Genomic DNA, 23,884 nt, shown 5'->3' with positions numbered 1-23,884 from the left:
CGAGCAAATACGTAGATTCCGACTAGGTGCATGTGAGGTGAAGGTTTTGTCGTACGCGGATGATGTGGCCGTATTTTGTGCCGATCGGGAGAGTGTGTGTAATGTGCTATCGGTCACGAAGAAATTTTGCGAAACCACAGGCAGTAATGTAAATTTGAATAAATGCATAGGGACGTGGCACGGCGAATGGCAAAATACGCCCAGCGTGTTCGAAGAGGTCGAGTGAACAACCACGCCCACTAAGTATTTGGGAGTACCGCTCGATAGGTACCCCGAGAACACGCTTTATTGGCAAGGGAGAACACGTGAAATGAAGGCGCAAGCGGAAGTGTGGACCGGCCGGCATGCATCGATATTCGCCCGAGCGACAATTTGCAACACGTTTCTGATAGCAAAGTTATGGTATGTCATGCAAGCGCTGTATTGTACACGGGCTAACATCCAAAAGTTTCATAGGTTGCTTGCCATGTTCGTGTGGCAATCATGCTTTGAGCGAGCGAAATGCAGCAACTTGTTTCGCAGGTTAAAATTGGGCGGGCTGGGGTTGTGGAACCTGTTTGTTAGACAAATGGTGGCGAGGTTTTTATATTTGCACGAACAGACAAACCCATTTCTACGAACGTACATGCAGATCAGATTGTGTTCTGCGATGCCACATTTTATAGTAACTACGACAGATATGAAGAGATACGCAGTGAGTGGTTTTTTTTCCGTGAGGTGGTAATGTCCTTCAGGTTTTTATGCGAACGATTTTCAATTGAGTACTTGTCAAACGTTACGCGTAAACGATTATCCTGTGATGTGGTAGAACTCCTGTGTCCCGAACCAGTGTATAGAATGAAATACCTCGGAGGTCATAAGCATGACGCGCTGTAACGCGTTAAGAAAATGATCATACCCGCAGGAGTAAAACCATTCCTTTTTAAATTGCACACTGAGACCTTACCAGTCCTAACGTGGCTTGACGAAAGGGGGTTGTTTTTGCCTTGGGGCAAAGATTGTCGACTGTGCAAAAAGGCAGAAAGCGTGGAACATGTTTTTGTCGATTGCTGGGACGCCGTCTTCTTCTGGGACGTCCTCCAGAGGACTCTAAAAAAGGACCTCCCGCTGACACCGAAAGGCATACGTTTTCTTGAAGTTGAATGTGATGAGGCTCCATACGATGTGTTCTTCCTCCTCGGCCTACATGCTATATGGCGTTGCAGAATGGCTGTCAGAAACAGTGATGAGAATGCCAGGCCAGTGGATTCTTACTTTGCAGAAAATGCTAGCAAACTGAAAGAAGTGTACGCCAAACAAGAATATGATGATGAGATTTTGTCGCTTATGAGTGCATTAAGCGTAAATAAAGCCCACAAATATTAACTACCAACTACAGGTTCGGCAGCGCTGTTGGGCTAACCTAAAGAGTTTTTACGGTGTGTAAGACCAAACCAGGCTCACAAAGAAAATGTGAAAGTAAGGGTTGTGTACGACTGTTACTACACGCAGTTGTGAAAACAAGGACAAGGCCAAGCCGGAGTTACGGTTGGCCGTCTTATGCATTGTATCTTTTGTACCAGGTTTTGTTGTCGGTACCTTTTCTTGTCTGTACCGTGAGTGTTTATTTATAAGTGACCGGCAATAAAGAAAAAAAAAGAAGTCGATAGTGTAGTGGATAAAGTGTCCCACAGGCTGGCCGTAACGTTGGGCTGGCCCGGAGGCCGCAAGTTCGAATCTCAAGAGGGAACTGTTTTTTTTTTTTTTGCTTGAGAGGTCTCGGGCCATTCCAGACAAAAAAGGCAACATCTCGAAGAGAATTGGGCAAAAGAACGTGAAATTCCGCAGGGAAACTGGCTAGAAACTGTACAAACACCCAGTAGGTCTGAGTTTTGCTGCAATGGTTGCCAGACAGCTGAAGCGGTCACGACACCGCTCACGTGGTTAGAAAACTGTTTTTTGGCAACGAATAAAGGATGCATTATTTCTAAAATGTCGGGTTTGCAGCTTTGCAGAACATTATACACAAACAACATTGAACCATGTTGAACTCTCGAATGTACTTAACGTGACGTCATTCTAGTTGCGCTTCCGACCGATGGTGCGCGCATAGTCGCTTACGATGCGCCTCAAAACTAAAATTTCAACGGTGCCTCCTAAATTCCAGAAAAAATGAATTCTGAAAATTTTTGGGATTTATGTTCTTAAAATGCCGCTCAAGCAGACGAAATTAAGCAAAGACATATGCATTTTCTCTTCACGACCCCTTTAAGGACTAAGTCGTCGAAGAAAACTTACTGAATAGGACCTCAGCGCGTCGAATGTACTCAATTTCAACAAACATCAGGGAATACGGAGAGTGAGGATTGCTGCGGGGCAGTGCACAAAAGTGCGCTAAGTAGGACAAGCGGATACCTTCACCGCATGCCACTTTGGAGATGTACGTTGCCACAAAGCAAAATTTCTTTCCCTGCATTTTGAAAGAACATGTATTTAAGCGTCCAGATCTCGTTAGTTGAATATGTGCAAAGAGCGGTTCGTTGTAAGTGCGGCTTTCTTGTTCATTTGAAATACTGACTGATTAGATAAATTGTCAATATATAAAATGAGAACAATAAAAATCTATGGGTAGAAATACAACTAAAAAACAAGAAAAACACACTGATATTTATCACATTTAAAAATGTTGTCTTAGAGGCTGTGCCCAAAGCAAACCTCGATCTACTTTGTGCGTGGCCAAAAAGTTCACTGCGACGGCAGCCTACAGCCGCCATGCATTCCGGCAACTTACAACTAAACAGCAAAGGCTGATTAACCAGCTCGCCAGCTCACTTGCAAAGACTTTTTGACACCGAGATGGTGAAAAACAGAGATACTCAGCGTATGATTAAAGGACTGCTACCTCAGCAGTGTGGGTTCGCGCGTGCTTGACCCCGAAATCTGCTACCCCACAATCTCCGTGTGCAAGCTAGGGAACCACCGCCGATAACATGAACCGGACACTAGGCAGCCGGCTAGAATTGCCTTGCGAACGTAGCCATGTGAGACCGCTTGTCTGGGGGAGGTAAGAGGCTCGGAGAGCTGGTTTTTCTCGTAAACATAGGCCTTCGGAAAGACTGGAAGGACAGGTTAGGCTCCAAGTTTTGTGCTTGTTTCTGTATGGTATGAAACGGTGATGATTGTGTCCACACTGAAAATGAAATCATTTTCACTAGCGGTCATTCAGCGTCATTATTTTTGAGACCGCGCACGATATGATTTCAAATGTATGGTTGCATTTCGCTCTTCATTCTTATTACGTATCGGTAATTCGCCTATACTTGAGCGAGCTTAGGTGAAACGTGTGGGCGCCAAAAGAAATCACTAAATAATTCAAACAAGCATGACCACCATTTTAAACTATGATAAATAAAAAAAGTGAACGCGCCAAGCCACTTTTCTTGTCGACCCATCTTTATCGCATTTTCCTCCTCTGCCGGGTGGACTTTATAAAATGACACCACTGATCCCAGTTTTTCTCCCAGTTTCACCGCCACTTGTTCGTGAACAGCGGCGCAGATTCGAGATGGAGGCGTTCAAGCTCGGTGCATTGCTTGCTTTGCTGGTGATTGTAGCAGCAGCAAGAAATCAGAAAGAAAGTCCACCTCCTCCAGATGTCGACGATTGGTACAGGGTGAGCCTCAACTCTCAGATATATTCTTGCTTCTATTACTGTGTACACATTTGGAAAAACAAAACCCTACTGTAGGTTGTTGCAAAACCGCTTAATCCAATTAAGATGTGATGCGGAGTGAAACATTTGGTTGGTTGCGCGTTTGTGGTCGCGTGTTGTCTGTGTTTATTTAAAAAACCTTTTACCACGCGTGAGCAGAAAACCTCTGACTTTGTGGTGTACTCGCAAAGCAAAAAGTATAAAACGAAACAAAAAGAGCCAATATTTGTGCATAATGTTCCTACTTAACTTTTGAACTCTTAATCTTCAACAGCGCACGAAAGTACACCAATCTTTTTTTTGCCTAGAACAAGATGGTAGGCAAAGGTACTTGCCTGGAGATTCGGAGCTAGGTTTTGTTTTTCTAAAGGGGCATTCATATTCGATACGTTCTCTGGATATTTTGCTTCATAAAAAAACTAAAAATACCGATGCACCCGGAAGGAATTTATAAATAACTACTGCATGTCGTTTCCGTCATAAAAACATTTCTTTACAATAAAGCACGTGGTCAAAATGCAGTCTCAAAAATTTACCTTAAGTGTGCGATATCATGTGCAGATAAACCATACCCCTTACTGAGAAGGACCTAGAAGGCTTGGTATTCGATTATTAAACATAAAGTGGCTAGCATACATTCAGAAAACAAAAATGCGACCTCAATTATCTCATCAACTCAGGTTTAAACATTTGGGCATCTATATAGGTGGAACAAAGGAGTGTTAAGGACATATTAGTAGAAATTATGAAGAAGAAATGGACGTGGGCAGGGCATGTAATGTGAAGGCGAGATAACCGTTTGTCATTAAGGGTAGCAGAGTTGATCCCTAGAAAAGGCAAGCGGGGCAGGGGGCGGCAGAAAGTTAGATGGGCAGATGGGATCAAGAAGTTTTCTGGGATAAATTGGTAGTTAGCGCAGGACCGGGGTAATTCGAGATGAATGGGAGAGGCCTTTGCCCAGCAGTGGGCGTAGATAGGCTGGTGATGATGATGATGATGAGGATGAGGATGATGATAGGTGGACCATCAGGGTAACAGAGTGGATACATAGAGACAGATCTAGAAGAAGGGAAGGTGAATAACTCGGTCTAGATGCGAAATAATAAAGAAATCCGGAGGCAAAGAATGAACGCCAGCAGTGCAGACCAGTAACATTTGGAGGTCGATCGGAGAGGCCTATGTAATGCAGTGTTCTTGTTGCTGTTGATCATGGTGATCTAAGATTGTATGGAGTCAAAACAAATGAAGCGACGGCTAACAGCATCATACAAATTTAGCACGCGAAAAAAGAGCACCTCCACAAAGTCACTGCAACAAAACAGGACCACGACAAAACAGCACCAAACAAAAAAGGCGCAGCGACGAAACGAAGGTGACATGATTGACAGCGGAAAAAACCCTCCTTTGTAAAACACCGTCAGGATAATAGAGTGAGCTTTGAATGGTTGATCGGATGAACCTAATATTGTTAACCGTACTGTAACTAAACAGTGAGCGAAAAAATTTGTTGGTCTGGTTAAAATCAAGTGAGAGTGCTCCCGATTCCGGTCATTTTCAAGCTACACTAGAGGCTATAGTAATAGCACCGTATTTACACGAATTTACCGTGACTACAAGTGTAACACGATGAGTGATGTTTTATAGTATCCAGAAAGAAAAAATAAAACGAAAAAGTAACGCGAGGTTAACATTTTGTGTGACTAAAAAATAAAAAAAAAACCCTCCGAAGTACTCATGCGATGAAAGGGAAACCATATAAAGGCTCATTTTTTCTTTCAAAACTGTGAATCGACGCCCACCTGTGACTCTTTGAACTTAATAAGCAGGAGACCAATCGCTTGTTTTGAGCTACATCAGTGTAACGCTAACTGCGATGAGGCTGTTGCGGTGTTCCGTGAGGAAATAAGCAGCACTGTTCGAATCGACGTGGCTGCCGTAGCGAAACCCACTGAAATATTCCAACCGGGTTCGCACGGGAAAAGGCGCTCCCACTGGAGTCGCCGTTCATGGATGGTCGATATTTCGAATCTTCGTGCGGCAGCGGAACTGCCGATTTCTTCAGCGTTTAATATCAAGTCTCTTGAAACGGGCGTCGTACTGAGCGCAACACATTACCATCGCAAGGGGAACCGAAGAGAATTCCAAACACATCAGGGCAACGAAAACCCCCGATGCCTACACGCAGTACGACGCAAAATCAAAGGCAAAGCGCTGCGCACGGTGTCAACGCCACCGCTAGCTCTCCCAAAAAAAGCAAACAAGGAAAGGGTGAGAGCCCGTCCTGGCTTGTAGTGGATCAAAATGTCTCTGCCACATGTGGCCAACATATATATCGAAGTAGCCAAAACTGTAGCCGTTGATAAGCATAGAGTGTATCATTCCACCTTTTAGGCAAATTACGTTTCAGTATTCTTTTGTATTACGAATTTTAATTCTAACGCGAGGCTTGTAACGAGAGGTAGCAAAAATAAAAAAAATTAACTAGAGTTACACTGGAGAAAATACGGTACTCTGGCGAGTCAGTGAGCAGCAGCGGTTTTTTCTTGTTGGGTAAAATCTGGACTCACTGCCCCATATCCGACTCGGAATGACGCCAGCGATGACAGCCGTCCTGCAAAGAAGCCTGTCTTAATCTTAGCCAAATAGCGGGAACATATACCGCTCATTGACAAGCCACGATTGCTCAGCACGAGGACGTGGGTTCGGTTCACGGCCGCAGCGGCCGATTTTCTGGTGAAGGCGAAAAGCAAAAATACCCGTGTTTACGAGATTTTGGCGCGCGTAGAAGATCCCCAGGTGGTCAAAATTATTACGGAGCCATCCACTACGGCGCGCCTCATCGCCTCCGTTGCGTCAGCGCGTTAGACCCTAGAATCAAAATCAATCAATTGTTTTTTGTTGGTGATCTTGGGTAGCCACTTAGTGAAAACGGTTTGCTCGGTTCGGTAAAAGTAAATGACTACTGCTCCCATTCAAGACGGCCGCCATGATGCAGGTTTGTTTAGACGTTACCCTGGGGGTGTTCTGTTTCGGCAATGTGCCGTTTTGTTGCAAACTGTTTTGTTACAGCATCGAGAAAGACAGATAATATGTTATCTGCAGGTTCATTTATGTTTGCTTATTGTTCTTTTACGTGCGCAGCAGCTTAGGAGCTCAGAAGCTTGATGTTTCATGTCGTGTCCATCTCATGTCGTCGTATTCTCATGTAGTCACGGCACTAAAACACAGGGAACCTCCTTTTTCCAACGCCTCGTGGTTGAACGTGACACGTGCTTAAAGAACACAGCGCTTGCTTCTATTTCCTTCAGCACTTTCTTTAACTTTAAAATATGCAGCTCTAAATTTCAAATTTCATTTGTTTGCTATCTTTGCAATTCGGATATCCCGTATATCAGCGCGCGCTGTGTGGAAATACAAATATTAGAGTCTTTGGATACACTTATACACTGCACTCTTAGCACCCTCTAAGAATGCAGCCTGCTTACAAGAAGTATTCACAGCATGCTTACAAGAAGTATTCAAAACGTTGGATTGGGAACAGGTGGGAGTAAGGGTTAATGGAGAATACCTCAGTAACCTCAGATTTGCTGATGACGTGGCCTTGCTAAGTAACTCGGGGGACGAATTGCAAAGCATGCTTTCCGCACTGGGCGAACAGAGTAGAACCGTGGGCCTGAAAATTATTATGCAGAAAACTAAAGTAATGATCAATAACCTGGGGACAGCACAACAGTTTGAGATAGATGGCGATGCAGTGGAAGTGGTAAGCGAATATATATACTTAGGCCAAGTTGTGACCCCAGATCCCAACCATGAGGCAGAGATAATTAGAAGGATCAGAATGGGGTGGGGTGCATATGGCAGATATTCTCAGATAATGAATAGCAGCCTACCATTTTCGCTGAAGAAGAAAGTGTATGACAGCTGCATCTTACCGGTACTCACCTACGGGGCAGAAACTTGGAGGCTTACTAAGAGGGTTCACCTTAAATTGAGAACGACTCAGCGGGCAATGGAGCGGAAAATGATAGGTGTAACATTAAGGGACAAGAAGAGAGCGGAGTGGGTCAGGGAGCAAACTGGTGTTAAAGACATATTAGTAGAAATTAAGAATAAGAAATGGACGTGGGCAGGGCATGTAATGCGAAGACAAGATAACCGCTGGTCATTAAGGGTAACAGAGTGGATCCCTACAGAAGGCAAGCGCTGCAGGGGGCGGCAGAAAGTTAGACGGGCAGATGAGATCAAGAAGTTTGCGGGGATAAATTGGTCACAGTTGGCACAGGACCGAGGCAATTGGAGAATAATGGGGGAGGCCTTTGCCCTGCAGTGGGCGTAGATATGGTAGTGATGATGATGATGATGATGATACACTGCATGCTTCACCCCTCCCAAGTTTTCCCATTAGTGGTGATGGCCCGATATTTTATCTTTTACCATTCACCACAGGAACATGACATAAATGGCATAAACTACGAGCTTATTAGGGGTGAAGCACCTTAGCTGCTCAGGCAGTCGGCGTTTGATATCGTTGTCGTCTCATGTCGTCGTATTCTCATATAGGCACAGTATTAAAACACCGGTACACTCATTTTCCAACACCTCGCGCTACAACGTAACGCGCACAAAAAGAACACACCTCGCGCTAGAACGTAACGCGCACAAAAAGAACAAACCGGTATTCTTGTTTCCCAACCCCTCGCAATAGAGCGTTTCATTTCCATTTGCAAAAACGGGTACTAAAAAATCACACCGGGAGCCTCGTTTGCCAAATCTCAGTGCTACTTCTCAGCATACGTCTTAGCTTGCTGTGGCGTGTGAGACAAAGATAATTTACGGTGAGTCGGTCTTTCATTTAATTGTTGAAATCCGGTTCGACACAAGAGAGGCCGCCCCCGCCCCAGCAAGCGCGCGATTGCTTCCCCAGAGGCGCTTTTCTTGTGCCCAGTCAGTGCGCGCCGTGTGATAGAGACAGTTTTACAATCGTTGAATTCACTTATACGCTGCACGACCCGCACCTTCCCCGGTTTCACGTTAGGGGAGATGGCCCGGGATAATGTGGAACTCTTTAGGGTGCCAATGACATATGGAGTCGTTTAAGGTCCTATTATTGGATAAATAATGCAGCATAAGCGCGTGATGTTAGATAACCAAAGCAAAAAAAATGCCTGGTGATTCCCGAGCATTTGGCTAGGCTCTACAGCTCAAATAGTGCTCCATAAAGAGTGACGTATTCTTGTGTGTATGCTGTATGTACGGAGACAGCGCTGGGGAGTCGTTAGCAGACACCCAGGTTGTGTGAGCTGCCTGGTCTAGTGGAAAATACATTACCGTCATCATCAGTATAATCGTCATCATTACCCCAGTTTCTACTGCTAGTAGAAAATTACACGTCGTGGCGCTGCACAATGCGGTAGGTGCGCTTCAGAGTAAATAAGTGCAACCATACTAAGAAGGTTCTCTGTGGCATAAACAGTGTTCCCGTACTGCAACATGATTCTAAACCCATGGGACAGCATTTGCCCATAGTTTTCCTGAAAACTGACCTCCCTCCCATCAATTAAGAGCAGCTGCTGACCACAAAAACAGGAGTTCTTGAAGTAATTTGTTGAACGAGGGGTATTTCGATTCTCTGGGCGCAGATATCCCGCCAGGAATATTTCAATTTGGAACCTTTAGTTCCATCTATTATTACCAACAGCTTAGCTGCGCTACTAGAGCAGCTCTTTAAGTGCACGTGCTAGAAACACAGGTGGTTAGACAATCGGCAAAAAAGTAATGTACAGGAAAGATTGCTGAACTATTGTTATAATGCTTAAGAAATTTAAAGTTACCGATAATTTGAAAAATGCCAACATAGATCTTATCCAAGAATATGAAGGGGGTACCAAAGATCTCAAGAATTGCCTATCCATCAGTCTACATTCGGTAGTGGGAGAAGCTTTATTGAGAACATAATAGTGACCGCATAAGCGGCCGCCTAGCCTTTCAACAACACAAGCAACATGCTGTGCTTGGAAAAGAATACACTGCAATAATTTACATTACATTTATAGGCCATGAAAGAGCGTTTGAATCAACAGACGCGCGAACCCTTCTGGGAGCACTAAGGGACCAGAGAATATTGCAGTCCTACATAAGACTCCAGACGACATATAGAGGGGTTTTATTGGCAGTAGAATCTGACATAAGGACATTTAGAAGTTCGTGATCTGAGAGGGAGTACGACTCGAAGTTACCACTTCGCCTAAATTGTTCGCAGCATGCCTGGATGAGGTATCAGGAAATCTTGACTCGGAAAAAATAGGTTTAAGAATAAGGGGTTCACTTCACTACATTGATGCTTGCACACGACTTCGTCTTGCTCAGTGAATCTGCAGAACAAAAGAAGAAAATGATTGAAGAACTACAGCAGAAAGCTTCACAGTACGGCAAAGATAAAGGGAAATAAATTTTAAATAATGATAAACATGCCGAATGCTTCCTCTTCACCATAAGTAACAAAACGACTGAAGTAGTAGTATGTAATTATCTTTGACGGGGGGTCACTGGAATCACTAAATACAAGAAATCAATCCCGCGAACAATAGCATTCGGTTGTGGTGCACTTGGAAAGCACTCAAACGCCATAAAAAGTAAGCTGCCCGTATCACGATAAAGAAGAGTACATACAAAAGCAATGCGTTTTAGGGGGGATATGCATACCAAGCTATAAATTGGCGCCTTACTTAGCACTTCGCAGCAAACGTAGGCCGTTCCTACGGGCGGAGGTGCAAAAAATAATAAGAGTAATGCTTGGGTACCGGAAACGACCATCCTGCTCATAGGAAAACTTGAATAGAAGATTCCATAGTTTAAATAGAAAAAGGAAGTACACTTGGGCTGACCATGCAGTAAGGCGAACTGATTATGGGACTAGAAGGGGAAAGCCATTATTTCAGTCGACAACAAATAAAAAAGTCGGAGGGGAAGAATGTGTGGGAAAGGGCAGGACTGAAGCGGAAGGAGGTCAATTGGAGAGGCCTTCGTCCTGCAGTGGATCTAAACAGGCTGCTGCTTCTGATCGTGACAATGATTATGATGATAATTACGAGGAGCCGTACTCCTTAGGTTCGGATAGGAATATTCATCAAGGAAGACATAGCAGGTAGTGAGAAAGCTATCGGCAGCATTTGTTATAATTTCGATGTTTATTGCGATAACGCTAAACAGGAGGGAGGAGCTGACGGTAGTGGTAACCTTTAAATCAACATCTTTCAACGAGGGCAAAAATCTTCCACAGCTTCTATGGAAATATCAGATCGACCTTGAGTGGCTCAAATTCGCAGCACACAAGGGCGAATGTAGAACAATGCTAAAACTGACACAAAATGCCACAAATAACAAAAACAGCTGATAACCAAAACATGAGAGCACCAGGGAAATGGTATTTGGGACGACAAATAACATAAATGTAATTAGTACATTTAGTGCTTGTACATAAGCCCCGCCGGTGGTGGTAGCAGCGAATGCAGGGAGACGCACCGGAGAACGGTTGTGCTCAGTCTCCTCTATCGCGTGGCACTGCTGATGATTAAGTTGGCAAACTGCTGCTGATGATGGTACGAGGCGGTTGATGCCCATAATAGTGGCGCTGGAGGTAGAGTAGGGTAAAAGCGGGTGTACGGAGCAGGAGACAATGGAAGAACATCGGCTGATCCAACAAATGGCGGTATAGTGCCGAATGAAAGCTGCCAGATCTTTTTCTGTAGTGCTTGGAGCAACGCAAGTTCATTATACACCATAAAAAAGGTTTAAATGCCTTTATACGCGGAAATGGCAGTTCTACTAGGTAACAAACATCCGTATCGTTATTCGTGTACATCGTCTTATGAATGAAGCTGGAATTGAGCTATCGGCTATTGAATCAAAGAGGGCATTCATGCTGAGATTTGTTAGCTACAGAGACTCCATACCTCTCTACTTTGTCGTAACAAAGTTATATAGCCAATTACTTAGGCTTAGACAATAAAGAATGAGTGGCCGTCCACATTACCGTAGATCTGCGATCTGCAATATGAGCAGTCTTCAGACTGCTCTTTTCTCACCACGGTAGTGAAGGTCTTAAGGAACTCCCTCTTGAATTGCGTCCAGTCGGTCAAAGAGCTCTCATGGTTCTCGAACCAAGTTCGAGCAGCATCTTCTAAGTAAAAGAAGACACGCCGGAAAGTTTCTTCGTCGTCCCACCTGTTGAAGATGCGGACGCGCTCCAACTTCTCCAACAATTCTTCGGGGTCTTCAGCGGGGGCTCCCCGAAACGATGGCGGTTCTCGGGGCTGCTGCAGGATAATTTGCGACGTTGTTTCTTGCACCATGGTGTTGGTTGCAGCGTTCCTTCTCTTGGGCCCTTCTGGCAGAAGACCGAACTCGGGTAGCAATCCTTGCAGTCGGGGGCTTTCTCTGGTTGGACTGGCTTGGCGGCTTCGGGATGTCGTAGAGGGCATAAAGGCTTAGTACCCCGCACCTCCTTCAGATGTCGCGAAGACAAGGATGATGCAGTTGTCTTGAATGAAAAACACGTTTATTGGAGCGAACTTGTGCTCCCCTAACAACTCAAAAGAATACAGAGGCGGCGAAGCAGCGGTCAACAAAGTGACTTGCGTCGGCGAGTGTCGTCGAATCGAATGCCCCGGCGTCTGCTCTGCAGGCTTTTTATCTTTCGGCGCGCGTGGTTCTGGAACCGTCGATTCGCATCGAGAACATTGTAGATGCAAGAAGATTATTCCGGGATGTTCACGTTAGATCGGAATGCTCTCCCTATCAGAACAGATAACACATGCGGCACAGAAAGAAAGAATGGAACACGCGCTTCCCTTGGCGCAGAGATAACACAGACCGGCGCAGCCGGGCGGTAAAAGCAAAACACAAATAAACAAACCCAATGTATGGTTCGCGGCATTACCCCCCCTCTAAGGGTGCATCGACCCGATGCTAACATAAGCGACAGTCCAAAAATAAGAATAAAATTCGTTATCGACCGTAGAAAGGTTTTAAGCGAACCACGTGGACGACTTCGGGCCGCGTGCGTCGTCGTGATGTTCCGGAATCACCATCGGGGATCACCTCGTAGGTAAGTTGGCCGACACGTCGTAGAATCTGGTAGGGTCCGAAATACCGTCGCAGGAGCTTCTCACTGAGTCCGCGTCGTCGGATGGGAGTCCAAACCCACACACGATCCCCTGTTTGGTACTCGGCGTCTCGGCGTCGGAGGTTGTAGCGGCCCGCATCCACCAGCTGCTGGTCCGTTATACGAACTCGAGCGAGCTGGCGGGCCTCCTCCGCACGTTGAAGATATTCGTGGACGTCGGCGTTGAGGTCGTCGTCTTCTACATGCGGAAGCATGGCGTCGAGCATCGTAGTCGGCCTTCTACCGTAGACAAGCTCGAACGGCGTCAGCTGCGTCGTCTCCTGGATAGCCGTGTTGTACGCAAATGTGACATACGGGAGCACTTCGTCCCAAGTCTTATGTTCAACGTCAACGTACATTGACAGCATATCTGCGATTGTCTTGTTCAGACGTTCTGTTAGTCCGTTCGTTTGGGGGTGGTACGCCGTCGTTCTTCGGTGATCCGTGTTGCTGTAGCGTAATACTCCTTGCATCAGCTCCGCAGTAAATGCCGTTCCGCGGTCGGTGATTAGGACTTCCGGGGCTCCATGTCGCAGCACAACTTGGCTTATAAAGAACTTTGCCACTTCTTGTGCAGTCCCCCTCGGAAGAGCGGCGGTCTCTGCGTAGCGCGTCATGTAGTCTGTCGCTACGACAATCCACTTGTTCTGTGATCGTGACGTAGGGAACGGGCCTAAAAGGTCCATTCCAATCTGTTGAAATGGTCTCGAAGGGACGGCGATCGGTTGCAGAAGTCCGGCGGGTCTTGTCGGCGGCGTTTTTCGTCGCTGGCAGTCACGGCAGCACCGGACGTAGTGGGTGACGTCAGAGGTAAGGGCGGGCCAGTAGTACCTCGCCTTGATTTTTCCAATAGTGCGGGCTGTGCCAAGATGTCCAGAAGACGGGTCGTCGTGGCACGCTTCCAAAATTTCGTCACGAAGGTCCGCGGGGATGACGAGAAGGTAATTTGCTCTTGTTCCGGGGCTGAAATTCTTCTTCACGAGGACGGAGTTTCTGAGGCTGAATGCTGGTAAGCTGCGTTTGAAGGTCCTAGGAACGGCAACGTTGCATCCCTCGAGGTACTCGATTATGACGCGTAAGCCGGGGTCGGCACGCTGCTGGGCGGCTAGGTCGCTCTCCGTCACGATCCCGAAGAACGCGCTGTCTTCATCAGCGTCTTGTGGTGGTGGGTCGACGGGGGCGCGGGACACGCACTCGGCGTCGGAGTGTTTCCTGCCGGATTTATAAACCACTGTAACGTCGAACTCCTGCAGGCGCAAGCTCCACCGCCCAAGACTGCCGGAGGGGTCCTTCAAATTGGCGAGCCAACACAGCGCATGGTGGTCTGTTACAACCTTGAATGGCCTTCCATACACGTATGGGCGAAATTTTGAAATCGCCCATATAATAGCCAGGCACTCTTTCTCAGAGGCAGAATAGTTTTTCTCCTCCTTCGACAGACCACGGCTAGCATAGGCGATTACCCTTTCGCAGCCGCTTTGCTTTTGGACAAGGACGGCACCCAAGCCTATATCACTGGCGTCCGTGTGCATTTCCGTTTCGGCATTTTCGTCGAAATGAGCGAGCACGGGCGGAATTTTGCAGGCGTTTTTGCAGCTCGCAGAATGCTTTTTCTTGGTCGTTTTCCCAGCTGAAAGGGGTGCTATCTTTCGTCAAGCGCGTGAGTGGCTCTGCAATGCGTGCGAAGTTTGCGACGAAGCGCCGGTAGTATGCGCACAGCCCGAGAAATCTTCGCACGCCCTTCTTGTCTTTCGGCCTTGGGAAGTTCGCAATGGCTGAAGTTTTTGCCGGGTCAGGTAGGACTCCCGCGGCGTTGACGACGTGGCCCAAGAACTTGAGTTCCCCGTATGCGAAACGGCACTTTTCAGGCTTCAGCGTCAACCCCGACGTACGAATGGCCTCGAGTACAGACTCCAACCTTGCAAGGTGTTCGTCGAAAGTCCGGGCGAATACCACTACGTCGTCGAGATATACGAGGCAGGTGTGCCACTTAAGGCCAGCTAGCACAGTGTCCATGACTCTTTGAAACGTCGCTGGTGCTGTGCACAGCCCAAACGGCATCACCTTGAACTCGTATAGGCCGTCTGGGGTTATAAATGCAGTCTTCTCTCGGTCTCTCTCGTCCACTTCAATTGGCCAGTAGCCGGTCTTCAGGTCCATCGATGAGAAGTACTTCGCGTGGCAGAGGTGGTCGAGGGCGTCGTCGATTCGGGGGAGGGGATACACGTCCTTTTTCGTGATTTTGTTCAGCCGCCGGTAGTCAACACAAAACCTTAATGTGCCGTCTTTTTTCTTTACGAGTACGACGGGCGCAGCCCAGGGGCTTTTCGATGGCTGTATAATGTCGTCGATGAGCATGTCGTCGACTTGAGTCCGGATGGCTTCCCGTTCGTGTGAAGAGACGCGGTACGGTGACTGTCGGGTAGGTCGGGCTCCATCTTCGGTTATTATTCGGTGCTTCGCTAGAGGGGTCTGACGTAGTTTTGCGCTCGACGAAAAACATTCGCTATAGCGACGCAGCAAAGCCAATAATTTGTACCGTTGTTCTTGCGGTAGCGCCGGATTCACGTCGAAGGGCTGCGGGAGCTTGAAGGTTTCTACGGGTGTGCGTTCAAAGTCGGCGACCGCAATCACGTCACTTGCTTCTTGCGCTTCTTCGAGGAATGCAATTGCCGCGCCCTTGTTTAAATGCTGGTACTCCTCGGTGAAATTAGTAACCAGAATGTGGGATTGGTGCTCCTTGAAGCGCGCAATGCCTCTTGCGACCGACACACCACGGTCGAGAAGCACCCTTTGATCAATGTCTACGATAGCGTCGACGTCAGGAGCAGCATCTTCACAGTAGACTGCGACCATCAAGCTTGCGCGGGGTGGCAGGGTGACATGATCATCGGCAATCCTTACAGCAGCCCGTCGTTCGGGGTTCGGTTCCGGCGTCATGAAGTGATTGGGGGAAAAAGTTATTGACTTGGTCTGCAGATCGATTATTGCACCGTTGTCCATCAAAAAGTCCATTCCAAGAATTACGTCGCGGGAACAGTTAGGCAGAATGACGAACGCCGCAGGGTACGTTGTGCCGTCTATGGTGACGCGCGATGTGCACGTTCCACTTGGCGTCACGAGGTGGCCTCCTGCTGTGCGTATGTGGGGACCGTCCCATCTGGTCATAACTTTCTTCAGTTTAGACGCAAATGGTGCGCTCATTACCGAATAGTCAGCTCCCGTGTCTACGAGGGCGACTACGTCAAAGCCGTCGATGGACACCTTGACGTCAGATGCAGTCTTCCTCGAGTTCCGGGTTCGTCGGGGCGTCGTATCTATGCTTGTACGTGTTGACGGTCGGGCAGTGTGCATCGTCGTTGTCGTCGTCTTCTCAACGGACGTCTTGGTCAGGTCGGGTACGCGTCGCACCGTGTAGCTGTCGTCGTGTTCAGGAGTCTCGTCAGGGTTATGTCGGGTCGTCAGGATGAGGGCATGTCGTGAATGATGGTCTTCAGCGAGTCGCTGCGTCGTTGGAGGGTTTTCATTTTTCCGCCGTTGTGCAACTTTACCTCCCGAAGTTGCTGCTTTTAGTTTCCCCCGCGTGGGCTGGGGGACCTTCCACGTGAGAACTCAGCAGTGCTGCGGCGGTTCGGTGACTGAGACGGGTAGGGCGACGGTGAGCGGTTGAAGTGGGCTGGACCTCGATTGGTGTTGGAGAGGTATTCTTCGATCTCAGCAGGGCGCTGGCCGTATCGGGGGCGTGGGGCGTCGACGGAGAACCCTCGCAAACCCAGCCTCTTGTAGGGACAGCGACGGTAGATGTGGTCGGCCTCTCCGCAGTGGTAGCACAGCGGGCGATTATCGGGCGTTCGCCACACGTCGGTCTTCCTTGGCGTCTGGTATTGGTCTACAGGGCGTCGGGCGGGCGGCGTTGGACGGCGGTATGGCTCGGCCTCTTGACGACAGGTTGGAGCAGGGCGGGGTTGACGAACAGCCGAGGAGTAGGTCATGGCTTGTGGTTCGCGGGGTGCTTCCGACGGCGTAGAAATTCCCAGTGCGTTTTGGACTTCTTCTCGGATTACGTCGGTCAGGGAAGCCACTTGAGGTTGCGGCGTCGTTGGAAAAAGCTTCCGAAGCTCCTCCCTGACCACTGCTCGGATGGTCTCTCCCAATGTATCGGAGCTTCCATTTGCAGCACCGATGGTCTCCGAGAACAGCGCGTTGACAGGGCGGTCGTACTGCCTTGTTCGAATTTCTAGCGTCTTCTCCATCGCGGCCGCCTCAGACGCGAATTCGGCCACTGTCTTCGGAGGGTTACGGACTAGACAAGCAAAAAGCTCTTGCTTCACTCCTCGCATTAGAAACCTGAGCTTCTTTTCCTCGGTCATTTCAGGGTCCGCACGACGAAAAAGTCGCTTCATCTCCTCAACGAAAATCACGACTCCTTCGTTGGGGTGCTGCGTTCGAGTTTCAAGCAAAAGCGCAGCTCGCTCTTTTCTCACCACGGTAGTGAAGGTATTAAGAAACTCCCTCTTGAATTGCGTCCAGTCGGTCAAAGAGCTCTCATGGTTCTCGAACCAAGTTCGAGCAGCATCTTCTAAGTAAAAGAAGACATGCCGGAAAGTTTCTTCGTCGTCCCACCTGTTGAAGATGCGGACGCGCTCCAACTTCTCCAACCATTCTTCGGGGTCTTCAGCGGGGGCTCCCCGGAACGATGGCGGTTCTCGGGGCTGCTGCAGGATGATTGGCGACGTTGTTTCTTGCACCATGGTGTTGGTTGCAGCGTTCCTTCTCTCGGGCCCTTCTGGCAGAAGATCGAACTCGGGTAGCAATCCTTGCAGTCGGGGGCTTTCTCTGGTTGGACTGGCTTGGCGGCTTCGAGATGTCGTAGAGGGCATAAAGGCTTAGTACCCCGCACCTCCACCTGATGTCGCGAAGACAAGGATGATGCAGTTGTCTTGAATGAAAAACACGTTTATTGGAGCGAACTTGTGCTCCCCTAACAACTCAAAAGAATACAGAGGCGGCGAAGCAGCGGTCAACAAAGTGACTTGCGTCGGCGAGTGTCGTCGAATCGAATGCCCCGGCGTCTGCTCTGCAGGCTTTTTATCTTTCGTCGCGCGTGGTTCTGGAACCGTCGATTCGCATCGATAACATTGTAGATGCAAGAAGATTATTCCGGGATGTTCACGTTAGATCGGAATGCTCTCCCTATCAGAACAGATAACACATGCGGCACAGAAAGAAAAAATGGAACACGCGCTTCCCTTGGCGCAGAGATAACACAGACCGGCCCAGCCGGGCGGTAAAAGCAAAACACAAATAAACAAACCCAATGTATGGTTCGCGGCAATATAGAAGTTTAGGCGGCCTCCAATACTCTATGGACTCGTCCTAAAATCTTAAGATCTGCTCAAAGCTTGTCTTTCCTAATTGGGTGATCTGGTTTCACTGCTAGGGCCATTCTAGCTGAGAAGTAGAAGGCACTGCTCCTTATCACATGTGTGTAACATATCCCGTCTTTCGTGTCCCTTCCTGTGGGTTATTTACTCAGCCATTCCGAACAAACATCTTTTTGTGCCTCGCCCGTGTATTCAAATCTGCCTGGTGGCTTGCCCGGCAATGGTGAGGTCTTGCCACCATAATGTCACTGGGGTATTTCAATGCTCCTGTGGCGACGCAGGCTTACCCTGGGAAGTATCATGCCAAGCATACATCAACTTGCCTTTTCAATCACGCTCTATGTAAGGGGGGTATATCGCACATGTTAATATGGAGATTCCAAATCATGCATCACCCATGACTGCAGCACATCGCCTGCTACGGGCCACGCCCGGCGGATCACCATTTTTTATATAATAGATAGGATGCACATTCTATGACCCCCGCCTAACTGCTTTGAAACCAAAGCGCGCCGTCCTGGGTGCGAGCTTTGTAAGGGTGTAACGGAGCCTGTTTTAAGGAAGTACTGTAAGTCGGTGCAAGCTGCTACATCTCAAACCACCAAAACAAATGCTTGATTTAAAGAACGATACGCAACTGAATAACTTGAGCGCAATTAGGCGGGTGCTGGGAAAACAGGGATTCTAATGATCCGATATGCGTGGAATTTACATGATTTTCAAGACCGTTTGTTTCAGTGGACACCATCGCAGTAATTACACCATGTAGAGCTAGGTAATAATAATGTACCACGTATTTAATAGGTGTACGGGAATGATAATGCCGTGTGAGAAGAGTGACATTACCTTGCCACAATGTTCCTGGGGAAGGAGACATCATCTCTCCGAAATTATGTATTGCAACATTAAATGGGTATCCGCACTCCTAACTATTTTAGGCCGGAATAAGAGTGCCTTGGTAATACCTTAGTCGCATACAATTTGCCTCTTGCCCAATGCTGTTGATGAGCTACAAACAGTGCTGCACGAACTCTCCTTCCAGAACTTACTCGGGGTCGATCGATTACGAAGAAATTGAGACTTTGTTTCACTGGGGTGCACAAAGGCGTTCAGGCTGTACAGGCAATGAAATACGGCAAGTCTGGGATTAAGACAAATACATAAGCATATCGCCTAATGCAAACCAGATTGAGGCTACAAATATTGAGAAAAGGAAATCATTGAGCAAGCACTGACAACCAAAAATTAGTGGGTTTGCTCTGTAAGCAGATGATAGAAAAGTGACATTGGACACTTCTATTCAAGTCAGAGTTGGAAATTTTTAAAGTCATCAAAATGTTTGAACAAATCCAATGATGAACGAAGCAGCCATGCCAGGAAGAATGATAGCAGTAGTGCTTAAGGATTCGAAATGTACTTCTTACACTATATGACAACCTCAGTGTGAAACGTCATAGCACAAATTAGGATGAAGGGCAGTTCAGGAGGGCATCTAATGGTAAAACTGACTGCCGCAAGAGTGCTAGCGCATTAATTGAAATGCCTGCGGAAAGACGGAAGTACAAATTATCGAAACAGATAGTGCCACGAAACGATGCATCAGAAATTTGCGGTTCAATGAATGGATTCGGAAAGCGGGGTATAGGACCGTGATAGTGCAATTTGGGATACTCCGTTTTCTGATTGTGAAAATGATCACAATTCTAGTAAAAAACGATATTTATTATGCAGTGCGTAGCTTTTTTGGTTTACGGTTTTTTTTCTGTTCTCTGTCTGGACAAATATAGTTTTGATACTCCTAGTATTTACGTAAATTTCTGTTTGTCAATATGATGAAGATGACCGCTCAAATATAAGTGAGTATTATAACCTAAAAAAGTGACGGATTTTGCAATAAATCAGCTGGTAATGAAGAATTCGCTCGGTAATGATAAAAACAGAAAACCCTAGGGTATAAGCTGTCGAAAAGCAGTTTGCGGCGTTCATCGGATATTTTGAAGAATGGCTAACTGCGCATTGTTGCATTTGAACAGCAACGACAAGTCCCAACCGACTGGAAAAAAATTCACACAAAGAAAAACACACATAGCTTATTTGAATGTAGCTCCCGCTTCAAAGACATGTCATAAGAAATGTGTGGTGTACAGTGCACCTGACATTAGGAGTCTGGCATAAAAGCCCACCGAATGTTTTATCAAAATGCATCGGGTAGATTGCCATTTCCGGAGTTGTGGTTGTTTTAATTCACTAAAAAAAGGTGGTGCACTTTGACTGTGGCCCTTCTGGTGCTTTGAGCTTCGCTGACCTATAACAGTTGCCTCATTCTGCATCGATTTGTACTGTAGTGAGTTTCACGGCAATAATTATTTATATATTTATTTTAAGGAGGATTGAAAATCTTCCTGTACGGTTTATATAAAGCAAGTTAACGGTTTTTATTGCCACAGGAGGGCGTTAACCCTTTTTGCATTGATATAGCTTCTTTCTGCTGCCGCATATAAATTAAAGGCACTGAAGTGCTTTGTAAATATTGCGGAATTTCTAGCGCAAATTGTAGTCCCGAGTCCAGAGGCCATGTTTCGACCACTCGAAGCGCGTTTACTAGAATGTTTTTTAGTGGAAAAATCTATTAGAAAATGCGGCCCTTCTCTCTAAACTTTCGCCCATTTCCTATGGCGTTTTCGTATGACGTCAAGAGGAGATGAGCTGGCAATTGGCTGCGCTACTGCATGTCTCGCCGACCTTCCCACAGAGTCAGTCGGCCCAGCCTTTAGTCAGCCGGCCGCCGACGGGTCGTCGCAGTTGAAACTGAGCCACAACACGTTTGTGAATTGAAAAATGTGCCTTTCTTCACTTTCTTAATTTGTACACAGTATCAAGCTTCGAGTAGGGGTCGCTCCACACAAGCGCTGCACAAGTGCATATGCGACGCTTCGCTGACTGGTACGCTAGTAGGAAATTTTAAGGAAACTTGAAGACAGGAGAAGAGTCAGCGAAGTCAATATAGGTACTAAGGAAATAAAATCAATTTCACCTTTACCGTACAGCGACCAACTAGGGAGCAGGAAGCACTTTTTTTGCGCTGGGTGCTGAAGCAGAGCGGTCAGAGCACGACAATGCATCTGCGAACGCTTTTCCGTCTAAGAATTGCAATCGCGAGACCTGAGGTATTGTGGAAGTCTGAGGGACGCTTACTGCACAAGCGCTATACAACAAATAATCACCTAAGATGCTTGAAATGCTAAAACTAAATAACAGTGTAAACTGCCTGTACATTATATACCTTGTATATCCAATCTCGCAGTGCTGGCTCGTGGCCGAGTGGTCTGAAGCGTTAGGGTTATAGTTTTGGTAGTCGCAATTTCGAATCTCCGGGGGTACATGCTTTTTTTGTAAGTTACTTTTTTCGTTTGCGGCCGATGTTTTCTAAACTAAGTTCACCATTTTTCGGCCGTAACGTTCACTGCTCCACGAGCGAGTTCTCTGTACGCGCGCAGACTGACACTGACGTTCTTGCGAGTTCTCGTTCGCGTGCTGTTGCCACAGACACCGGCCACTTGCGGGCAGCGGGCATAGGCTAGAATCAGCAGACCCTTGGCCTAGTGCGAAAACGCTTTTTATGATACAGGCATGAGTGAGGCAAGCTACGAATATGCGGGAGAAGCGCGTGAAATTTGAGCGTCGGCGGTGACGCGGAGGGCGTTCGTCCAACTGCAGGTCTCGGCTAGTGATTGCTATGATTTCAAGCCGTCCTGGGAGTCTCATCTTCGGCATTTTACAGCTCACAATATGGCATAAGCGCGGTACGACAATTACTGAGATATCGAGAATGTCCATCCAACGAAGCCGTCGGATATAAAGCATTCTGTTTTACAGAACCGAAACCGAAACTTGTTTAAATGCTTACCTTCGACATCGCCCAATCAAGATGTATCTCCTCCTTTCCTCACAGCCTTTAGTTGGTGCGGCCGCTACAGACCACGCATGGTAGTTTTTCTTCTTTGCTGCTTCACAAAATAATTACCGATTTATCAACGGGATAAACGATGAAAAGTGTGGTAATTTGAGCCAGTCTACGTAGTGCAAGCAAAACCGGGAGCTTGACAAATCCCCTTCAGCGTTCCTTTAAGAACGCTTCAGGCTCGTCTATACTTGGTTACAACTTAAGAACGGCAATGGAAGTTGCCGCTGTGCCTGATCACCGCCGGCGGATGTTACTCCGCGATGCGCAAATAGTGGGTACTGGGAGTATTTGAAAATGGCACGAGCCGTTTCCATTATTTTCCGGACTTAATATGTTTATAAACTGCCGCAGCGACGACAAGCAAACTACGTGAGAAAGGCAGACGACATCACGCATTCATAGCAGTCTCCGTTCAAAACGCACGCGCCTATTGACATCCGGGTCCGTTGCTTGGGCGAAGTAATACCGTACATGAGCTATTGTCGTTAACTTGTTCCCGAGTATTGTTACCGGAAGGGCGCTACGGCTGTACGCATTGAGTTTTGGAAACAAAAGGAAAATATTACGGCCACCCAGTTTATAGTTATTATTGTTTATAATATTCCCTTTCTTCCTGTGTTTCGGAAAGCATATATTTGTTAAAACGCATGCCAAGTGCAAGTGTTCAGCAAACATAAACTTAACAAAATGGAAATATCTGAGACAAGAACTAAAAATCCTGTTCGTAACGCACTGATGAAAGAAACCGATGAGTAAAAATTAAAAAACAAATGACGCGCTTTTGTCTTTGACTGTGTTGCACAGATGTCTTGAGAAGGGCTTTTGTACCCGTAATATGACGACTTCTCACATTGCTTTGATTTGATTCTGCAGGTTATTCAAGCTTTTCCGCGCGTGGTCGCCATCTCTACGTCAAGCAATCACACAAGCTTCAAGTGCTTAAGCGGCCGGAGAACCAGTTTTAATGCTGCGAATAAAACTGCCAGCTACATTTGGCGCCTGAAACGACAAGGCAGTGCACCAAGGTGGGCAGCAATCGCAACTGGATGCTCTTGGCGCACTAATATGGCGACAATATTGAATTCCACTGAGTTGAACGAACTGGCTTTGCGTGTGGTGCAAGTTCTATTTTCTCGAGGGCTTAGATTTTTTTTGGGGGGGGGGCGAAATGGGTGTTGGGACTATTCAAAGTTCACTGCAGCAATTGTTGTTTTTTGGGGAAAGTTGTCTTGGAACTGAGTATAATGTGGAATTTGTTTCAAGATGTAACACTTTTCTTATGAGGGTGATGTTGTGGAAAAGCAGCCCTTGTTACTAGAGGGCTGTTTCAGGTGTTCAGTCGCAATTGTGCAGCTCTCAGCCGCCGCTTCGCGTAGGATTAAGTGGTGTTCGGACAGCCCACTTTTAAGTACAACAGGCTGCATGGTGCTTTGTTTCACCCACATTCCATTGTCGGTGATAATAAAGGCTCCATGGTCTTTGCGTTTTATAGGGAAGAGAGATAAAAACAAGGGGTTTGTGCTAGCGTTGTTGATATTTATTTTTTGCGTTGCCTCTTCACGCATGTTTCTGACCCTTCGTAGTTCAACGGCTGGTCATTGGGACGTGTATTTTGCCTATAATTATTATAGAATAAGGGTTACAGCCCATTTCTTCAACATACTTGATCAGTAAACTTC

General features: G+C 47.0%; 1 protein-coding gene across 2 annotated transcripts in view; it reads left to right on the top strand.

Moving 5' to 3' along the window:
• The first annotated feature begins 2,958 nt into the window (after positions 1 to 2,958).
• The window catches only part of LOC144150226 (uncharacterized), a 32,445-nt gene continuing 11,519 nt past the window's right edge, over positions 2,959 to 23,884 (top strand). Inside the window, exons 1-3 of one of the 2 annotated variants that reach the window (XM_077682080.1) lie at positions 2,959 to 3,107; positions 3,538 to 3,652; positions 23,079 to 23,230. In XM_077682080.1, the coding sequence (XP_077538206.1) occupies positions 3,545 to 3,652; positions 23,079 to 23,230 (260 nt within the window). In that variant the 5' untranslated portion in view covers positions 2,959 to 3,107; positions 3,538 to 3,544. Of the gene's footprint in view, positions 3,108 to 3,503; positions 3,653 to 23,078; positions 23,231 to 23,884 lie in introns of both variants that reach the window. The other variant, XM_077682079.1, reaches the window with a different exon arrangement.

Source organism: Haemaphysalis longicornis, unplaced genomic scaffold (assembly GCF_048455015.1).
Source record: "Haemaphysalis longicornis isolate Haplotype H1 unplaced genomic scaffold, Haemaphysalis longicornis Haplotype H1 scaffold_8, whole genome shotgun sequence".
Lineage (NCBI taxonomy): Eukaryota > Metazoa > Arthropoda > Arachnida > Ixodida > Ixodidae > Haemaphysalis > Haemaphysalis longicornis.
This window is presented reverse-complemented; position numbering and strand designations above follow the sequence as displayed.